Source organism: Semicossyphus pulcher, unplaced genomic scaffold (genome assembly GCF_022749685.1).
Source record: "Semicossyphus pulcher isolate SPU_LCO1_2020_fin unplaced genomic scaffold, fSemPul1.0.p SCAF_15, whole genome shotgun sequence".
Classification (NCBI taxonomy): domain Eukaryota; kingdom Metazoa; phylum Chordata; class Actinopteri; order Labriformes; family Labridae; genus Semicossyphus; species Semicossyphus pulcher.
Genome location: NW_027211659.1, coordinates 28,558,566 through 28,577,235, shown reverse-complemented (window position 1 = coordinate 28,577,235; position 18,670 = coordinate 28,558,566). Strand labels below are relative to the sequence as shown.

The 18,670-nt window shown below is 44.8% G+C and overlaps 2 protein-coding genes across 2 annotated transcripts; one reads left to right on the top strand and one right to left on the bottom strand.

Annotated features, from left to right (window-relative positions):
• Positions 1-589: 589 nt before the first annotated feature.
• cnot11 (CCR4-NOT transcription complex, subunit 11) lies at positions 590-5,704 on the top strand. Its single transcript, XM_069663474.1, has 7 exons — positions 590-1,303; positions 1,694-1,858; positions 2,289-2,441; positions 3,350-3,552; positions 3,953-4,155; positions 4,895-4,991; positions 5,248-5,704. The coding sequence occupies exons 1-7, from the start codon at positions 985-987 to the stop codon at positions 5,443-5,445; spliced, it is 1,338 nt and encodes a 445-aa protein (XP_069519575.1). The 5' UTR covers positions 590-984; the 3' UTR covers positions 5,446-5,704.
• Positions 5,705-6,458: 754 nt separating this feature from the next.
• On the bottom strand, positions 6,459-18,294 carry lcp1 (lymphocyte cytosolic protein 1 (L-plastin)). Its single transcript, XM_069662881.1, has 16 exons — positions 18,178-18,294; positions 14,136-14,217; positions 13,690-13,838; positions 12,771-12,894; positions 12,465-12,597; positions 11,832-11,913; positions 11,578-11,743; positions 10,745-10,887; positions 9,976-10,071; positions 9,676-9,871; positions 9,296-9,374; positions 8,932-9,046; positions 7,908-8,041; positions 7,585-7,705; positions 7,361-7,485; positions 6,459-7,043 (listed from the first exon to the last, which is right to left on the bottom strand). The coding sequence occupies exons 2-16, from the start codon at positions 14,200-14,202 to the stop codon at positions 6,911-6,913; spliced, it is 1,863 nt and encodes a 620-aa protein (XP_069518982.1). The 5' UTR covers positions 14,203-14,217; positions 18,178-18,294; the 3' UTR covers positions 6,459-6,910.
• Between the last annotated feature and the right edge of the window lie 376 nt (positions 18,295-18,670).

Here is an 18,670-nt window from a genome sequence, read left to right as displayed (position 1 = left end):
TAAATGCAATTGAAAGTATATATTTATTAACACGATTTTTTAACTGTGCCCTTTAGATTAGAAAATTGTTAAAACTATGGAAAACAGTTAAGAGAAAGCTAACTCATTTCTATTTACTGAGACATTTGATAAGAGCCAGTGAGTGTCACTTTTAAGATGTTACGTTTTGCCACAACATCGTCATCTGACATGAACACCCATGGATATCATCTTAACTGAATTTTAGAGAGAAATCTGACTAAAATAATGGTGGATGGGTCTGTCATTTCTGTAATTACTGAAAATTGCAACTAAACTTCACAGGTTTCTCAAGGAACCGGAAGGGAATCGCAGGGGCTTATGGGTAAAGAAACAAGTTAGCTGATTAGCTAGTCAAGTTAGCCTCACTTTCTTGTCAGTTATACATTTAAAATGGACACTTTGTGTGTTTCTAGTTAAAAGACAGGGGAACAGAACAAGTTTCCCTCATAGATACAACCTTTAACTGTCTTTATTCATTACAAAACAAGCATAACATTTAGGAGGGAACTGACACCTCATAACACGAAACTACGGGACCCACAATGCACTGCGCCGTAAGGGTCAAATCTGAATTTAAACGGCTAATGCACCGGACCTGTTTTCAAATTAACAGTTTCGCTAACACTACAACAGACTGGAACATAAAGCTCCATTTGTGTTTGTGGGTTTTGTAAGACTTATGTAGTCAGCGGGTCGGTCAGGTGTGATTCTGTCGGCGGACTCTTTACTTTGTAACATGACTTCACCGGTTTTTGTCAGTTAGCGCTGCTAGGCTAAGCTAACTCGTTGCTAACTGAGCTCGTGTGATGACTTTCAAACTAGCTGGCTCGTTCTCGTCAACAAAGATGAATTAACTTTCTCTAGTTAATCACTAAGATGGTACATCAGCTGTGTTAACGGCTAATATAGAGTTTTACAAGAGTCCCGATCAATAAGGAGCGGAACACCCCGAGGCGTGGAGACATGACTCTCGCTCCGAAGGAACTGTCCAACCTGCTGAGCATCATCTCGGAGGAGGCTTGCACCAACACCTTCGAGAGCCTCTCCACACACTTCCATCACTACTTCGGGAAGGCGGAGCACTTCCGGGTGGGTTCGGTGCTGGTGATGCTGCTGCAGCAGCCGGACCTGCTGCCCAGCTCCCCGCAGCGGCTCACCGCCCTCTACCTGCTCTGGGAGATGTACCGCACCGAGCCGCTGGCAGCTAACCCGTTCGCCGCTGTGTTTGCTCACCTGCTGAACCCCTCACCTGCCGGGGAGGAGCAGGAGAAGGTGCTCTCAGGTACGGCTGAACCCTCCCACAGTGTTATTATGCTGAAATGTACTGTTGTCCTGTGTGGCAGTTTTTTGACAGCAGTATGACAGGAGACTTCCAACAACTTCAACATGTGACCTCCTCCCTCTTCTCACTGTCCCATGTCCCCACTACACACTTTGCACTCTATAGTATATACTATGTATAAACTGAGTGCTATATGACATCAATTGTCACTTTATTATGCACACCCAGCTAAAGCTAATACAGTCTAACCTATTTCTCTGTTGATACTTATTTTAAATCGTAGACAAAACATTGAGAGTACAGTACAGTCTGTGCTTTTGATGTGCTATTTAATCATGTGTTTCATAAATACGTAAAAAAAAATGTATTATCATTATGTGGTGTGTCCAGGCTTCTTGCCTCCTATCACCCAGCCTGAGAAGTTCTTCCTGTCCCAGCTGATGTTGGCTCCTCCCAGAGATCTGTTCAAGAAGACGCCCAGACAGGTGTCCTGCATGGACGTCGGCAACATGCCCCAGTCTATAGACATCAGTGGGCTGCAGCTAGCTTTAGCAGGTACATACACAGACTGACACACACCAACAAACATGGAAACAAACTGGTGTTAAATGAAGCAATAAAATGGTTTATTTTCATAGGAATATGTTTAATTTTACTCTGCTCCTCCTGAATGAAAAGGGAGGGTTTGTCAGTTCTCTGTGTCTAAGTGCCTAAAAAGTGCTTAAAACTTGCTCTAAAAAACCTGTACATGCCCCCGTTAACACTTCTTCCTTTTTGATAATAATTGAATCTGTTTTCGGTGTAAAATGAAGTCACTAAGTTAACATTTAAGGTGTCTGCCACACACACCAACAACATTCACCATCACTTTGGGCCCCAGTTTATTTGTTAACTTTGTTTTTTATTTGTTTAATGGATTTATTTATATCTGTGTGTGTGTGTGTGTGTGTGTGTGTGTGTGTGTGTGTGTGTGTGTGTTGTGCAGAGCGACAGTCGGAGCTGCCCACTCAGAGTAAGGCCAGCTTCCCCAGCATCCTCAACGACCCTGATCCAGATTCATCAAACTCAGGATTTGACAGCTCGGTGGCCAATCAGATTATTGAGTCTCTGGTCACAGGGCCCCGCCCACCTTTGGAGAGTAAGTGTTTCATTAATGTTGATATAAAAAGCATTGTGAAGAAAACTGAACAGAGTTAGAGGGGAGTTTCCACCACAGGAACTTTCTGTTGGACGATCTAAACCTGAGTTTCAACCTGAGGAAACAAGTGACTAACTGTAGTTCCACTAACATATTTTCAGGGGGTGAGGTTGAGTTTCGGTTTTTCTCTGAGAGGATTCCTGCAGACTTTCTCTTTCTTTAATTGTCCTGAAGCTGAAAAGCATGAAACAACGGGGCAGGGAGGGAGGAAGGCAAACATTGCTGATAGTGACATGTTGATAATGTTCTTATTAAACATGAAACATTCAGCACTGCTACTTCTACTTTGGAGAGAGTTTTTTTTTTCCTCCTCTGGTCTTAGTGTTATTCTCTTATAACATCAAACTCAAACATCAGTGTAGCACAACAGTAAAAACAGAGGACTAATTATTTGGGTTACTTTTTCCTCGCAGACGAAATGATGTTTCGAATGTTGCAGTTGTCTTTTTGTACTTGCAGAGTGAGACAGAAATCTCTTCTCTAGATGTCAGAGTTCTCTTCCTCCTTCTCTTCCTCCTTTGTCAACTTCTACATGATTAATTACACTTTTCACATTCGCTCTGAGTCAGAGACAGAAGTTAAAACATTTCATCCATCTGACCAGTGTCAGTAGATCTTCTCGTCTCCGTCCTGGTGTCTGATGATTATAATTCATTGTTGTTCACATCCTGACTCATTCTGCTGACTCTATGAATATGAAGAAGCCTGTAAAGCTGCTGCAAATGTTGGTGTGCTTATTAAAACAGCCAGTATGAAACCGACCAGAATAAATATCAAGTACAGCAGGAGCTGTCTGATCTGACGAGTGTGTCCGTACTCACAGCCCGTCCTCCTCTCTCTGTCTTCAGGTCACTTCCGGCCTGAGTTCATCCGGCCGCCTCCTCCTCTGCACGTGTGCGAGGACGAGCTTGCATGGCTGAACCCCACCGAGCCGGACCACAGCGTGCAGTGGGACCGATCCATGTGTGTGAAGAACAGCACCGGGGTGGAGATCAAACGCATCATGTCCAAGGCCTTCAAGAGCCCGCTGTCCGCCCAGCAGCAGTCACAGGTGAGCTCACAGGAGGTGTTATATTTAAAGTCTGAATTTAAAGTTTTTCTCTTTAGTCTAAAGCAGAGATGTGTGATGACAGGTTCTGCATGTAGAGGTTATTATTGGTATTTTAATACTTAGCAGCTTCTTTATTATGAGGGGTTAAATCACTGTTTTTCTGAATGGAGTCTGGTGTGTCTGCAGAGAGCGATGTAACGTCTGTGTGTGGTTAAAACAATCATCTTCCTCTGTAACAAAAAGGTCTATCTCTGTAGGGATCCTTTCTGTCATGTTGTCACACACTTAGAAGAACAATCTGAGCCTGTCAGTGGAAACAACAAGAACTTTTAGTGGACGACCTTTTCATTTTATTGTTGTGCAGAATAAATGGGGTAACTAACCCTCTGTGTCTCTATAGCTGCTGGCTGAGCTGGAGAAGGACCCCAAGCTGGTATATCACATCGGCCTGTCCCCGGCGAAGCTCCCCGACCTGGTGGAGAACAACCCGCTGGTGGCCATCGAGATGCTGCTGAAGCTGATGCAGAGCAGCCAGATCACTGAGTACTTCTCTGTGCTGGTCAACATGGACATGTCTCTGCACTCCATGGAGGTCGTCAACAGGTCAGGATGATGTGAAATCTACTCTCAGTACTCAAAGTTGTTTTTACTGCAGTTAAAATGTGTTCAGCTGAAGAATAAGGAACATTTACACGTTTAGGAACACTTGATCCTTCAGTTTATCACGAACATTCAAAATCAACATGTGGAGAAACATGTTTACACCTTTTTGATTATCTTACATTTTACGCTCCTGCATATAAAGCACAAGTACATCAGTGTTGTACTTGAGTTGATGATCTTGGTGACATTGCTGTTCTGCTGAATATGTTGATGTGTGCGACACTTCAACTGATTATGAAAATAACCCGTTTTCAGCCCCAATGTTACAGCTGAAATAATTTATTATTATTATTACAGTTGTAATTTTAATATCGGTAGTTTTTTTCAGGAGCCACAGGTTAAAACTTATCAAGTAGTTACAGCTGCAACTGACGGTTCTTTGCAGCACTTCTTCAGCTCTACTTATAATACTACTTACTTTGTAATTGTTGCAGATCTATTGAACTTTTATTTAACTTGTCTAAACTCGTCCAAAGGTACAAGAAATGACACATTTATGAGCTCAGAAAGGTTTTAAAGATCTGCTCTTGTGTTGTAAAGATCAAGGCCGGTGTTTTAGGTTTGCTGCTGAGTTCGGAGACGCTTGTTAGCGGTGCCGGCAGGATTATCAGACCAGCTGAATCTTTAAAGGAAACATTTCCTCTTTAGATATTTCTGATTTTGTTTGTTGTTTCCTCAGGTTGACCACAGCTGTCGATCTGCCTCCAGAGTTCATCCACCTCTACATCTCCAACTGCATCTCCACCTGTGAGCAGATCAAAGACAAGTACATGCAGGTACGCATCTACACCGTAAACCTTTTTTTTCAGTTTGGATTGAGCAGAATTTTTTAATTCATTGCAGTCAGTTATTGGATATTAATTGTTTGCATAAGATTGACACGATCCTTAACACACCAAACCTAAAGACTTCAACAGAACGAGAACAGAACTGCTCAGTCTCAACGGGGAGCTGTGGAGGAAACACTGAAACCAGTCGGGCTTCATTCTAAAACAAAGTGTGAAATGTTTCTGATCATCTGTCCTCCTCCAGAACCGTCTGGTGCGTCTGGTCTGCGTCTTCCTCCAGTCTCTGATCAGAAACAAGATCATCAACGTGCAGGACCTCTTCATCGAGGTTCAGGCCTTCTGCATCGAGTTCAGCCGGATCCGAGAGGCCGCCGGACTCTTCCGCCTCCTCAAGACGCTGGACACCGGAGAGAACCCGGCCGAGGCCAAGCCTGCTAAATAACGCTGCTCACAGAGCCGAGGACGGACAGGACTCGTTTTAAACATGTTAAAGGGACAACATCACGTCTCTGCTGATCCCAGCAGCAGGACCTGATGCAGAATGACAATATTGTAAATAAGTAGTGACCTTTCTTTAAAGCCTGCTCCTCTAACTGCTCGTGTTCCTCTCTCTCTGTGATCCAGGATTAACTCAGTTCAGCTTCTCATTTTTTACCGCTGCTCTCTTTCCTCTGGGATTCAATCTTTTCTCTAATTAAACACTTTAATCGAGTCTCTCAGGGTTTGTTCTTTTGTTCGTGTTTCATCAGCTCACTCCCTGAACGCTGAGTGAATGTTTTTAGCTCTGGTCTGCTCTTGAACGCAGCTCAACATGTAGAGACACCGGTGGTGAGTGACGGCTTCTTGACATGTAGAAGTCGAGCTGATTCTGAGCGATCCCTGATAAGAGACGCTCCGGCTGTTAAAGCCCACAGTGCAGGAAACACACTTCTTCACCTCGTTACAGTTAGAGAGTTAGTTAGATGTTCAGACTGATTCCACTCTTCGGTCTGTGCTGTAAACATGAAGCTGCTTATCTTCAAACAGGAAACAGTTCCTGTCCAAAGGAAACCAAGTCCACCTGCCAGCACCTTTAAAGCTCCTCAGTGAGCATGTGACGTGACGTGTCATTAACCTGTAAACAGACGTTTTAAAGGGCAGCATGTCACGAGCGCCACATGTCAGCGTATCAAATTAAGTGTGATTACATGTATAAGCTTTGGACTGATACAGGCTAGCTGTTTCCCCTTGTTTGCAGTCTTTATGCTAAGCTAACTAGCTTCATATTTACTTTGAGTAGAAAGCTAATTACCTATAAGTGGACCTTAACACAGGTATGATCAGAAGTGGGCTTTGTTGCACCTGTAACCACACCCACAGTGATGTCACAGTGTCCTGGAGCGCACCTGTGCATCAGTCAGACAGGTGAGATGTTGATGTTAATGGACAATGTACACAATCACACCAGGATCACAGTTTTAATACAAAAATGTGTTTATTTGTTGTTTACATGGTTTGAGGTCGTGATCTGAATCGTGTCTGAAATGAAAAAAGGAAAGACGACCTGCAGCTCTGAATCACTCCACACTTCCCTCCTGATTCACCTGCACTTCTGCAGGTAACTGCTTTGTACAGACAGAAAACATGGTTTGTAAAAATCGAAGGTGGTCCTGTTTCAGTTTTTAAGGTTTATGTAACAGAAGTGAAAGTAACAGACTGAAGTGAAGCTAATTGAACCTTTTTATCTGAAGACATCAGAGCTGTTAAAGAGTTGAACATGTTCTCTGTTAGAAACCTTTAACATCACAGATTTCAGGTGTTTTGACTCAACCAGCACCATCTCCTCTCTGTGCTGTTTAAAGACTCCGCTGAGCGTCGGCCTCCAGCGTCTCCTCTGTAACTGACGGTTGCTGGGTTGGTTCGGGTCTTTATGCTCTCTTCATGGCGCGCGCCATCAGGCAGGCGAACACCGTCATCACCATCTTCGGTTTGACCTCCACCAGGTCCTCGGGCAGCGCGTACACCCGGGCGCCGATCTTCCTCGCCATGGAGATGGCGTACCTGGAAACACAGACCACAGGTTAGCATTAGCCTGTTAGCATGTGATCACGACCTGGGGCCTGTTTTTAAATGAAATCAGTTATTTTGGAGTTTTCTCTTCAAAACTGAAGTGTTATGTGTTAAAAGTCATTCGCAGCTGCAGAATGAAACTGAACCACCACAGATCATGAGGGTTGTGATCTCACTTAAATGTGATAAATTGTCACACATGCAACAGACCACCAACTGAGACCAAGGTGAAGGGTTTGACTACCTCTGTAAAAGTGAAAAGGCAAACATAAAGTGAGACAAAGAACGTGTGCACATAAAAGTCATACTTTGCGTTGTTGAGTTTCTCCTCCTCCGTCAGGTCTTCTGTCTTCAGCAGGTCGTATCTGATCGATCCGGGCTGGATGGCGTCGATCAGGTCCAGAACAGGCATGCTGCTGCTGATGGACCCGTCCTACACACACATACATAAACACAGGTGTAGTCTTTAAATCAGCTCCTTCCCTAAAGATATCCCAGCAGGCAGTGGGTGAGCGGAGCTGCGTCTTTGTACCTTGAAGCTGGAGATTGTTGATTTTCCCGCATTAGTCAGCGTGCCGTTCACCCAGCACACGATGGTGTCGTCCGTCACCTTCTGCCCGTCGCCCAGGTCCTCCAGGATGTTCAGGGTGTACCTGAGAGACGGACAGATCAGTCAGACCTGACACTAACAACATGTCCGGATAAAGCAGCCTCCTGCAGCACAATCACACTTCTCCTTTAGAGATGAGAGAAACATCCATAACTAAAGCTACACGTCTTTATAAACACCTGCAGAGACCCTTCACCTCTGAATCCCTCCTGACTACAGATTTTTTGATGATGACGTGTTGTTACCTCCTCATGAGCTGCCACAGCAGAGCGAGGGTGAGGGTTCGATTCCCTGCGTTCAGGTCCTGACCTGCGATGCCCACCAGAGAGAACTTGGCCTCCTTCTTCCCCAACTCGACCGCGTAGTTACAGTTCTCCAGCTGAAAGACACAGGTGTAAATGTTACAACAGGTACAGGTGAGCTGAGGAGCTGTTTTTGTTGACAGCTGGACTGACAGGGGGGCAGAGTTTTGTTCTGCTTTAACAAGAGAATAAAGACACAGTAAAGAAGAGAAAAGGTTTGGTGACATAATAAGCAGATATCACGGATAGATCAGTGTTAGTGTTGATGTTTTCACATTAAGCATAAATATAAAATCTTTTCTACACAACATTTAAAGCAGAAATCGATGTAGATTTATAAATGGTGTCATGATGCAGTTTGTCCAGCAGAGAGCTCCAGAGTTTACAGTCCTCTCAGCACAGCCTGCAGCTCATGCAGCAGAGTGTCACTGCTAGGACTGGTTCACAGTGTATCATAATGTTAGAATATCCTTCAATAACATTATTTAGTCGTATCGATTTATTACAGAGCAAATATCCAGCAGGGCGGCCCCAGCATCAGACACCTGTGCATGTTCTCCCTCTAAGTCTGTCACGTCATGTGTTGTAATGTCACATATTGCATCGCTTGCTGTTAAGTGCTGAAGTAGGTTGATTCTTGTGTTCTGACTGATAAGCAGTAAATGATGATGATTAATTTGCAGGATATTCCTTATATGGTCTTTGTGCCGAGCCGTGTCGACTCATCTATCTCTGTTTCTGCTGCTGTCTCTCCTGTGTTCATTCTGACCTCGTTATGAGTCTTGTTAAAGTTCTTCACAGAGCTGAGGATCTTTAACGTCTGTGGTTTTTAGTGAAATATCTCAGCAGCTGTTGCATGAAATCTTCTTCACACGTTCATGTCCCCCTCAGAATGAGCTGTAATAACTTTTTAATGTGTGTGTGTAATATGTCTGAGGTGTGTGTGCTGTGTGATCAGCTGTCGTACCTTCTTCATGTTGCTGCCCAGCTTAGAATACGGAGGCTTGTTGACTTTGTCCCAGTCCACAGGGACCTTTATCTTCTCGTACAGCTGGAAGATCACCAGGGCGTCATCAATGTCTCTGGAACACACACAAACTCTTCCAATGAGATCTTGACCTTACGTGACCTTTCCTGTAGAGCCGCTTTAACTGACAGTCCTTCTCTATTATTGGATGTAAATGGCTCCATGTCGCTCCCTCAGGAAGTGAACAAATCATCTGTAAGCCAACTAAATGCTTTGTGGCCTTCTTGTTCCAGCTGTGCTCGTCTAAGCTGTCGGGGAGTTCGATAAATAAAACTCAGAGAATATAAGTGTTGAGCTTTCTTACGCGTAGAGGTGGTTGACTCGAGGGTTGACCCCCAGAGAGTTCATCCAGTTCCTGAACGTTCGCTCCTCCCTCGTTTCACCTGCAGGACGACGTCAGATTAAAACAGTGCTGAGCAGAGATTCAGAGCTGACACCTGGACGTGTCACGAGAACATGTTTTTTTATTTAGTACTTAGTGTTCCCTACTTTCACTGTCCTCGTACACAGACTAAGATTAAAGATTATAGCTGGAAACACTTTGACACTTGCTGTATGTTGTACTTTAACCTTTGTGCAGTTCGCCCCAGCAAACACATGTATTTGTTTAAACCCAGACATTAATAACTCTGCAGTGTGAAACCCTCCTCTCCGTGTCTGTGGACGGGCTGGTAACATTCGGACCTTCGATGGAGCTCCAGTCGATGTCCTGGTTCTCGGGTTTCTTCAGCGCCGGGTACTTGTTGAACAGGTTGGCCACGAACGCCAGGTTCAGTTTGGGGTTTCCTCGCACGACGTCCGTCGGCATGACGAACTGTCTGGCGCCGAGCCGGTCGGCCTGGTCCAGCATGCACTCGGCACGCTTCAGGTCGTCCTTCTCCTGCAGAGACGGACGGATGAAGACAACGTGAGTGAACTGAAGTGAGACGGAGAAGTGGAGGTAAAGTTTAACAACTGCCAAAGATGGCCGCCTGACGAACGCACCCTGATCCCTGAGACGTCGATGGCGATGGGGGGGATCCCCTCCTCGTCTCCTTTGGGCGCCACCTGGTTCAGGAGGTTGTAGTACGCTTTGGAGTCCTGAAACACACAGACGCAGATTGGGAACGTTAACAGATATGAGAACAGCTGACCTTATGACCTTTAACAGAGGAAGTCATGACGCAGGTTTCAAATACATTTAGTCTCTCTTTGTCTTTGGACAGAAAGGAAACATTAAATCATCAGAGAACAAAGAAAGAACAGATTAGATACTTTCGTGTTTCAATAACTGCAGAATAAATGTGTGAACATCATGTTTTCACCACATCTGTCCAAAGATACAAACATGTTAGGGACATATCTGGAGCATCACGCAGCAGCTCGACATCTTCTTTATTTGGAAGGAAGTGACCAATCAATCCTGAAACTATGAGAATGACTATTTTTACATCCACCAGGAGGAGCTGGAGAGAAGGACGTCACCGCGACCCGACCCCGGATAAGCAGAAGAAAAGGCACGGATGGAAGATAAATGTATTCTTTATATACATCTTATATTTATTGGAATAAGGAACCTGATTGGTGTTTGTTTTGCTCAGACATCTCCGTTCCAGCAAAACCGACCAAGCTCAACTTACATCCCGTTGTGCTGTCAGTCAGCTCGTAAAGTACAAATGAAAAACAAAACACCAGAAACAAACGTATTAAACTGTTAAAGAGGAGCCGTCTCTGCCGTCTCTGCCGTCTCAGACGTCTGGACTGTTTTACTCACCTTGATGTCGGAACTGAAGTTGTTGATCTTCCCACAGCCGGCCTCCTCCAGGTGATAGTTGGCCCACCGCAGCAGCAGCTCCTCCGGGGAGAGCTTCATCAGGTCCTCCAGACTCTCTCCGTCACGCAGCAGAGCAATCAGAGCTACACACACACACACACACACACATATATATATATAATATTCCATTTCTTTCTTCACCAGAGTTAGATGTTCCTATTGATACCACTCCTGTGTCCTTACAGTAAATATGAAGACAGTTAGCTTAGCTTAGCATAAAGACTGGAAACAGTTGGAAACAGCTAGCCTGTCTCTGTCCAAAGCTAACAAAATCTAGCACCTCTGAAGCTCTCTGAACTACATCTTATTTTCAGCAGATTTCAGCTGGTTACACGCGGGACTACTTCCTGTCCGGACGCAGTGCCTCCCTCGATGATGTGCTGGTTTCTGTCAGCCTCACTGTGACGACCAAACTGAACTTTTATACTTCAGTTTGTTTTTGAGTTTTTTTGCAGATCAAAGAAACAAAAAACTAAACGTTCCTCGATGAGACTCGCTGCATCTTCCTTCCTCCTAGAGCCAGGCTAGCTGTTCCCCCGTTTCCAGTGTCTGTGCTAAGCTAAGCTAACAGGCCACTAGCTTCAAACTGACTTTACAGACATGAAATATGATTAAACTTCTCATGTGACTCTTAAAAAGGAAGAACATAAGCTCCTAGAGTGTAATCTTTAAACTGTTGTTGAGTGACGTTCGACGTCCCTCTTGATATTTGATGGACAGAATTTTACAAACATGTTTGATTGACAGGAGAATAAACATAAACACACGCTGACCTTCGTTCTTGCTAAGCTCGATGTCGGCGAACAGGCCGATCTTGATGACCTGCCACAGCAGACCCAGGACCAGGTGCTGCCGGCCCTCCTTCAGGTCCTCCGCCCCGATGTTGACCACGTGGCAGCCGATGGCCGACGCCGAGTTCAGCGCCAGGTTCAGGTTCTCCTGTGGGTCAGAACGACACGATACAGGACGTTAACACGCTCACACAGCAGCTAACAGTTACACTGTGAAGAGTCACTTCCTGTCTCACCTGGATGGTGAACGGAGTGAGCTTCTTCTTGTTGATGGTTCTCTCGTCGATGGTGTCGGGGACGGACAGGTTGATCATTTTACTGAAGAGACAACAAAAGAGAATTTAACAAACATTCAGAGAACTGAACAACCTACTGAGTGGATTATTTCAACAGCTCCTCTCTTTGTCGAGAGTTCGATGTTTCATTTGATTCCATTCACACGTCTTTATGGTTAATATGAAGCTACGGCGAGCAGCAGGTTAGCTTAGCTTAGCATTAAGACTGGAAACAGCTAACGTGGCTCGATCGAAAGGTAAAAACACAGGAAACATCTCGTTTGTTTTTTCTGTTTTTGGGGTCTGTGACCACGTGAAAACAACAGCACAGCTTGTTTCTCCTTTTTCTGCTGATTAAACAAACAAGATGAAGTGTGTTCATCGGTGAGCTTTAGAGATGTTAGCCAGAGCCAGGCTAGCTTCCCCTTGTTTCCAGGCTTTATGCCAAGCTAAGCTAACCTGTTGCCCTCTGTAGCATCATATTTGGCGTGCAGACTCTCGAGAGGTGTCAATCTTCTCATCAATATCTCATAACAGTGAGTCTTCTCTAAATGTTACACCAGTCAGACAGATGAGTCTTAAATCAGACCGCACCAGAGAACGATCCCGTCTCCCATGGCGGTGAACAGGTCGTTGCTGCTCGGATCCATCGGCAGAACATGTTGACAGTCCGGATCTTTCTCCAGAGCTTTATTGATCCAGTTCACAAAGGCCACCTTCTCCTCCTCTGCAGGAGGAAGAAAAACAGCGTCAGACCACAGCAGCAGCCGAGCGTCTTGAAATAAACTCCGACTGTCACTCGGCTTTCAGGGCTAAGTCACAGATATGAACCTGCCTGTGTTTAATAAGGTCTGACGTGATAGGACCGTGATCAGTATGATGTGTGTGATGGTCACAGACCTGAGTAAGAGTGCTGGGTGCCGGACTGCTCCGATGTTCCAGCCACGTTACAGATTCCCTCCTTCTTGTTGATCGCCTTCCTGAACGTCTTGGCCACCTCGGTGCTCTTCAGCCCGTGGGCGATCTGCAGGAGGACACACGGGAAACAATATCATCTACTCATGCAGAAGACCGATCAGAAAAGGAAGGAGGCTCAAGTCTGACTTTGAGAACAGGTTTAAAACGTATAGTGTTAATAAAAAATGACACATGGAAACCGTGAAGAGAAGGAACTCGATAAAATAATGTCACCTCCACAGCAGAGCAGAGTGTTTACAGGTGATAAGAAGTCACAGGTGACAGTTTAATATTCCTGATGATAAAAGAAACAGGGAAAACTACCCCGGAGTTTGGTATCTTCCTGAATCTCATTTTGATGTCTGCAGTGAAACATTAGTACAACTTTGATTTTCATAAATGCAATCAATTCAAATGAGTCTGAAACCTTTCGGTCCTTTTTTTAATGTCCCAGGGGCATTTATGACTTTTGCAAACCAAACTGCCTCTGACGCAACAACCAATCAGAGGAAGGAATGTGTGAAGCAGAGGTAGGCTGCTAGGCTAGTTAGCTTGTTACAAAATCCAACTGATACGGCTTCTAAAGTCACGTAAACTTGAGTCCAGTGTGCTAACTACTGATATAACAGCTGATCCAGAACACTCCACAGCAGCGGCCATGTTGGATGTTCACTAAAATGTTTCCACTGCGCTTAACTCCGCCCCTAATTAGATAAATGGTTGTGATTGGTCCGACCTAAAGCAGGGCGGATGGAATTCCTCTGGTTCCCCGTCAACATTTTTGAGGTACATAAAAGATAAACACTGTATGTTGTGTTTGCCCTGTGTATTTGTGCATGTGACCTTTGACCTGTGAACTCACCTGAGTGAACTCCTCAAAGGTGAGCTGGCCGCTGCTCTTGGTCAGCTCCTGGACGATCTCTCGGATCCTGTAGCCGGGCAGAGCCAGGTTAGCAGCTTTGAAGAGCTCTGTGAGCTCGTCCTTGCTGATGAACCCGTTATTGTCCACATCTGGAGGAGGGAGGGGTCAGAGGTCAGAGGTCAAACACAGGAAACAGAGACCAAAACATAAATACCATTCTTCTACAAGAGAGCTCTGCAGCTTTACACTGAATATACTCTGAATTCTGGTTAATCCGTGACCGGGAGCATGAACGCGCTTTGATGTACCAAGCAGAAAATCAGCACAGGTGCATTCTGGATCTTTTACACGGACTAAAAATAGAAAATGGCTCCGGCACCCGTTTACTTGGTGGTACTTCCTGAATGAAACTCAAGAGGAAGCCTCAGAACTGTGGGTTCTCTCACCGATCTTGGCGAAAGCTTCTCTGAGGTCCTCCAGCTCCTCCGGGGAGATCGGCGTGGCGGCGGCCATGTTGGGACCCTGAATCTGTCACAGAAGAACAACAGAAAGTCTTTAAGTCAAAGTGAGAACCGTCGTGTCGGAGCAGCCGTGTTCAGCGGGGCAGAAGAGGAACTTGAGAGATGGTAACTTCTGATTTTGTCCTGTGATGCAAACGCTCAGTTCTCACTTCTGCCAACCTCCAACTTCCTGCTTCTGCTGCACTTCCTGTCTGACAGAGCGCTGCTTCTTTGTGTGTCTGTAATACGTGTAATAAGATCTGATCACCTGGTGATCGACTCTCTGACGGCTGCTTTAATCTCTCTGAGTCATGATGGACAGTTTTTAAACAAGCAAAATCAGAGCTGTTTTTTTATTCACCTTCATAGTTAAACTCCAAAAATACCCACAATGCAACTCTACCACCAACAGTTAGGTGGAAAAGGTGTAACATGTTCGCCTCTTTTAAACTCCTACATGAAAACACTGATTCCACTCGTGTGCCTGTCTGTTGAACATCATGCAGTCGTCAGCTGCTAATTAGCTTAGCTTAGCACAAAGACAGGATTAAAGATTAAACAAACCACATTTAAAGTGTTGATTATTAAGTTTAAGAGGTGCTAACAGGTAGCAGCTTTTGCTAAGCTAGGCTAACTGACTGTAGACATTCAACATGTATGTTTGTTTAACTGATTTCTTCGACACAAATGTTCAAATGTCCACAGAACGGAAAAATCGAGTGAAGGAGGACGAGTGAAGTCATTCTGAGAAGAAGCGTGGTCACATGACACACTTTATTTCAGTCTGATGATTCACCCAGTGTGTGAGTGTGTGTGTGTGTGTGTAGATTTTTAGATCCTTTTTTGGTGTTAACAGGCACACACACACACACACACACACACACACACACACACACACACACACACACACACACACACACACACACACACACACACACACACACACACACACACACACACACACACACACACACACACACACACACCTCTGAGGAGGACGTTAGGAAAGAACAAAAAGAAGCTTAAACCACAAACTGACTTCACACTTTAAAGGTCGCCTCGAAATCAGGTCTGAAGTCAGTCTCACCTGTGTCTGCCTCAATTAACACATTTCATTCCTCTGATGATGATGATGATGATGATGATGATGATGCACCATGTGACACACTCAAATATAGCACATATGAACAGACCTGCAGCAGACGTGATTAAACTGAACATTGACTGATGTGTGTCAGGAGGGAGGGCAGATCAATCACTCCTTTTACACTTATCATATTTCTATTGTCATTCTATTAAACACTGTTTATCTGCACTCAGACCTTATACACGTCATGTTTTAGACTCATATTTGATGCTGATGTTTTATGTTTGTTCTGTCATGTTGGAGAAATCTGACACAGAACTTCCTGCAGCTTTAATAAAGTTCCATCTGATCTTCTGACTCCAACAATCTTAACGTTAAGCAGGACTTTACTACTGCCTCTATGTTGGACTGCAGCTAACTGACCAGCAGGCCTGAAACAACTCAGCATCACAGCCATCAGCCTGACTGACACCCTGCAGACGGCTCACGTGTTTTGAGGAAGCATTAAAGAATAATGAGATCTGCAGCGAGCCTGACTCTGACAGTGGAACAGAAGCTTCTGAACGACCTCAAACACATCATTCACACTCACAGGAGAATGTTCCAATTCATACTTTATTCTTCTGTCCAGTTGCTGACTGATTATTGGACAACTTGCTGCAGCTTTAGATGTGAGTTCAATTGAATATTAGGAGCAGACATGCAGAGGTGAGCTAAGCTGCACACTTAAATCTGCCTCCTACTCCTTTATGATGCAACTTTGCAACAGCACTTGTTAAAGCAGAAAGGTGTGAATTCCTGCAGCAGGTTGACGAGGCTGAGAGGACGGGCGACCGTTTGCTGTTTGTTTTTTAACTCAGAGGTCACTTTAAAAGGTCAAAACGATCATTTGTCTTATCTCTGTGTTTGTGGAGGATATCATGTAGCTTCAGTCTAAATTAAACTTCTTCTGTTAAAGGTCGTCGTCGTGTGTTACGCTCCTTAAACTGACTAAGCTCAAAGTAAAGTGAGGGAGACGGTTTAGTCTCTGCATGTCGAGATAATTGAGGCCTCTTTAAGATGTTTAAGAGATGTCCGTCACCTCGGAGTCTCTGCAGCTCTGCACGTCTGAATGTGAAACACAGCAGCTCTGTTCAGTCTGCAGAAATAAAACTAATCATGTCTCATCAGCTCTGGTAACACAACGACCGTTAAGCTGCAGAGCTTTGCACGACAAATACACAGAAAGTCTGGAATAATGACTCCTGCATTCAGACAGAGAAGAACAGACCGGAAACAATGCTAAAGAATCTGATGATCAATCACTGAAACAAGAAAGACAACTAGGGTTACATCCCAAGTCTCTAAGATGATGTTTCCTTGCTTCCTCTCTCCTCTCCTCGTTTCCTCTCGTCTCTCCGTACATCTCTGCTGACGCAAGGAAAAGATGCGAGTGAGGGAAGCGTGGAAACAGTTTCAGAGACCTGGGATGTTCCCAAACTGTCACAACCAGAAGAACACAAATTCTGTCATGCTACATTTCTCCCACAATGCACCTGTTCCCTCCTGCACCCTGATTGGCTGCTGCTGGTTTGACTGAAAGTGTATCTGTGCTGAAACTGTTTAATCTTTGTTTGTGGAGGAAATCGAGTCAGTCCCAGGTTTTATGATTTGTTTGTTTTATTGTCTTGTCTTCATGAATCGCTGCGTGTGCTGTGAAACACTTTGTCTTACGTTTAAGTGCCTCAAAATAAAATGACTATAACAGGGATAAATATGATGTCACCAGATGGATGACTCTAGTCCAAGTCATCTGACTCCACTCCTCTGCAACGCCACCATTTACAACTTCTCTATATCTCTATAGTGTTGCACAGACAGTCCTGCATCCATACTGGTCTTGATGTTATATTTATTCCACTTTATTCTTTCCACAGTCACTTTGAGACGCTGTCTGCACCCTGCTGCTTTAGTTTGTTCGTTTTGTATATTGTGTCTTTGTTTGTGTCTTCATTGTAATGTTTAATAAGCTGCAACTACATCCCAACATCCCCTCGGCGATTCATAAAGTTCTGTGTCAGTCAAGTCAAGTCAGTCAGACAAATTCTGTCAGCTAAAAGTACAAAATGTTCTGTGCCACGTCCGCGGGCTGGAGGCAGAAAGTACCTCAGACTTGTACAAAGTGCAGTACTTGAGTAAAAGTACCTTTCACCACTGAACTTGCATATTTCTAAATCTGAAACTGATCTGAAGTTTCTTCACGAGGATCTGACGTCGTGAGCAGGACTGTCTCTCTGAGCAGCGTGCTCTCGGTCTGTCAGAATATTTAAGTGTTTAACTTAATCAGAATCACTCACAACTTTATCCAAAACAAACGGTCATTGTTTAAAAAACCAGCAGGCGGAGGAAAGTTCAGTTTCTGTTTGCTCTCCCTGCCTTTGGGGAATAGGGTTTTTTTTGCAGTTGAAGCGAAGCTAACCGCAAACTTCCTCTTCAGCTCGCTGCAGAGGTTTAACTTCTTCTTCTGCCTGTAGGCCTCACTCCGCAGCACAGCGCTCTTCTCTTACAGTTTTCAATCATTTCTGTCAAACTTGCTCAAAGTTACATTTTTAAATGAAAGTTTAAAGTTCTGGTTTTGTGTCCTTGCACAAAGTAGGAAAGTTTGCCAAGCAAAACCTGGCGTGCAGAGGAGACAGGTGAGAGTCTCTGCCAGGAACAAGTGCAAACATTCTGCACAAACATGAGACACAAACACGTTAACTCTCTGTCGTCTTCTGTCGTCTTCTCTTTTCTTTTTTTGCATCAATCTTTCACAAAAACACACTGGTAACAACAAAGTCCCCTCAGGTGTCTCCGGTCCCACTGTGCTGCCTTCAGGGACACTTGTGTGGATTGGACTGACCTGCTCTCTTCTGTGTTTACCTGAGAGGTGAGTCAGGATGCTGGGGGTCTCTGGGCGTGGAGGGGTCCTGCGTGGGGCGGTCTGGCTGCTGGTCTGCTCTCTGCTGACTGACAGGCAGCGCTCTGAGTCGACACCGACAGCAGGGCGACAAATCATCTATTCAAATGTACGAGGAAGGAAGTGACACGTAACACTTCAGAAACAGGAATGAAGGCGTTTTGTCTTTATATGGCAATGCACGCCGAATGTAAGGCAAGGTGACCCCCCGCAGGCTCCGAGGGGTTCAGAGATGAGTGTCAGGCTCTCAGAGAGGGGGGCCGGGCTGTAGGGGGTCTGTATGTGTCACCAGGCTGAGGGCCTTATTTAAAGTGCTCACACAACCAGAACACAGCTTCAGCAGAAAACATGTTGACTTCATCCCTCTGCTTTAAAGAGTGCGTGTCATTATTTAGAGGAAGTGTGTATTTATCGACTCTGTTGATACTTTTAGTTCAATAAAGTCGTCAGTGAGGA

What these genes read in the sequence shown, in the direction of transcription:
- cnot11 (XM_069663474.1), top strand. Translation starts at nt 985, where the DNA reads ATGACTCTCGCTCCGAAGGAACTGTCCAACCTGCTGAGCATCATCTCG. An exon ending in GCCCCGCCCACCTTTGGAGA is followed by an intron (nt 2,442 to 3,349) that starts GTAAGTGTTTCA and finishes CTCTGTCTTCAG; the next exon opens with GTCACTTCCGGCCTGAGTTC. An exon ending in CCGCCCAGCAGCAGTCACAG is followed by an intron (nt 3,553 to 3,952) that starts GTGAGCTCACAG and finishes GTGTCTCTATAG; the next exon opens with CTGCTGGCTGAGCTGGAGAA.
- lcp1 (XM_069662881.1), bottom strand. Translation starts at nt 14,202, where the DNA reads ATGGCCGCCGCCACGCCGATCTCCCCGGAGGAGCTGGAGGACCTCAGA. An exon ending in AGAAGCTTTCGCCAAGATCG is followed by an intron (nt 13,839 to 14,135) that starts GTGAGAGAACCC and finishes TCCCTCCTCCAG; the next exon opens with ATGTGGACAATAACGGGTTC. An exon ending in CTGTGGCAGCTCATGAGGAG is followed by an intron (nt 7,706 to 7,907) that starts GTAACAACACGT and finishes TCCGTCTCTCAG; the next exon opens with GTACACCCTGAACATCCTGG.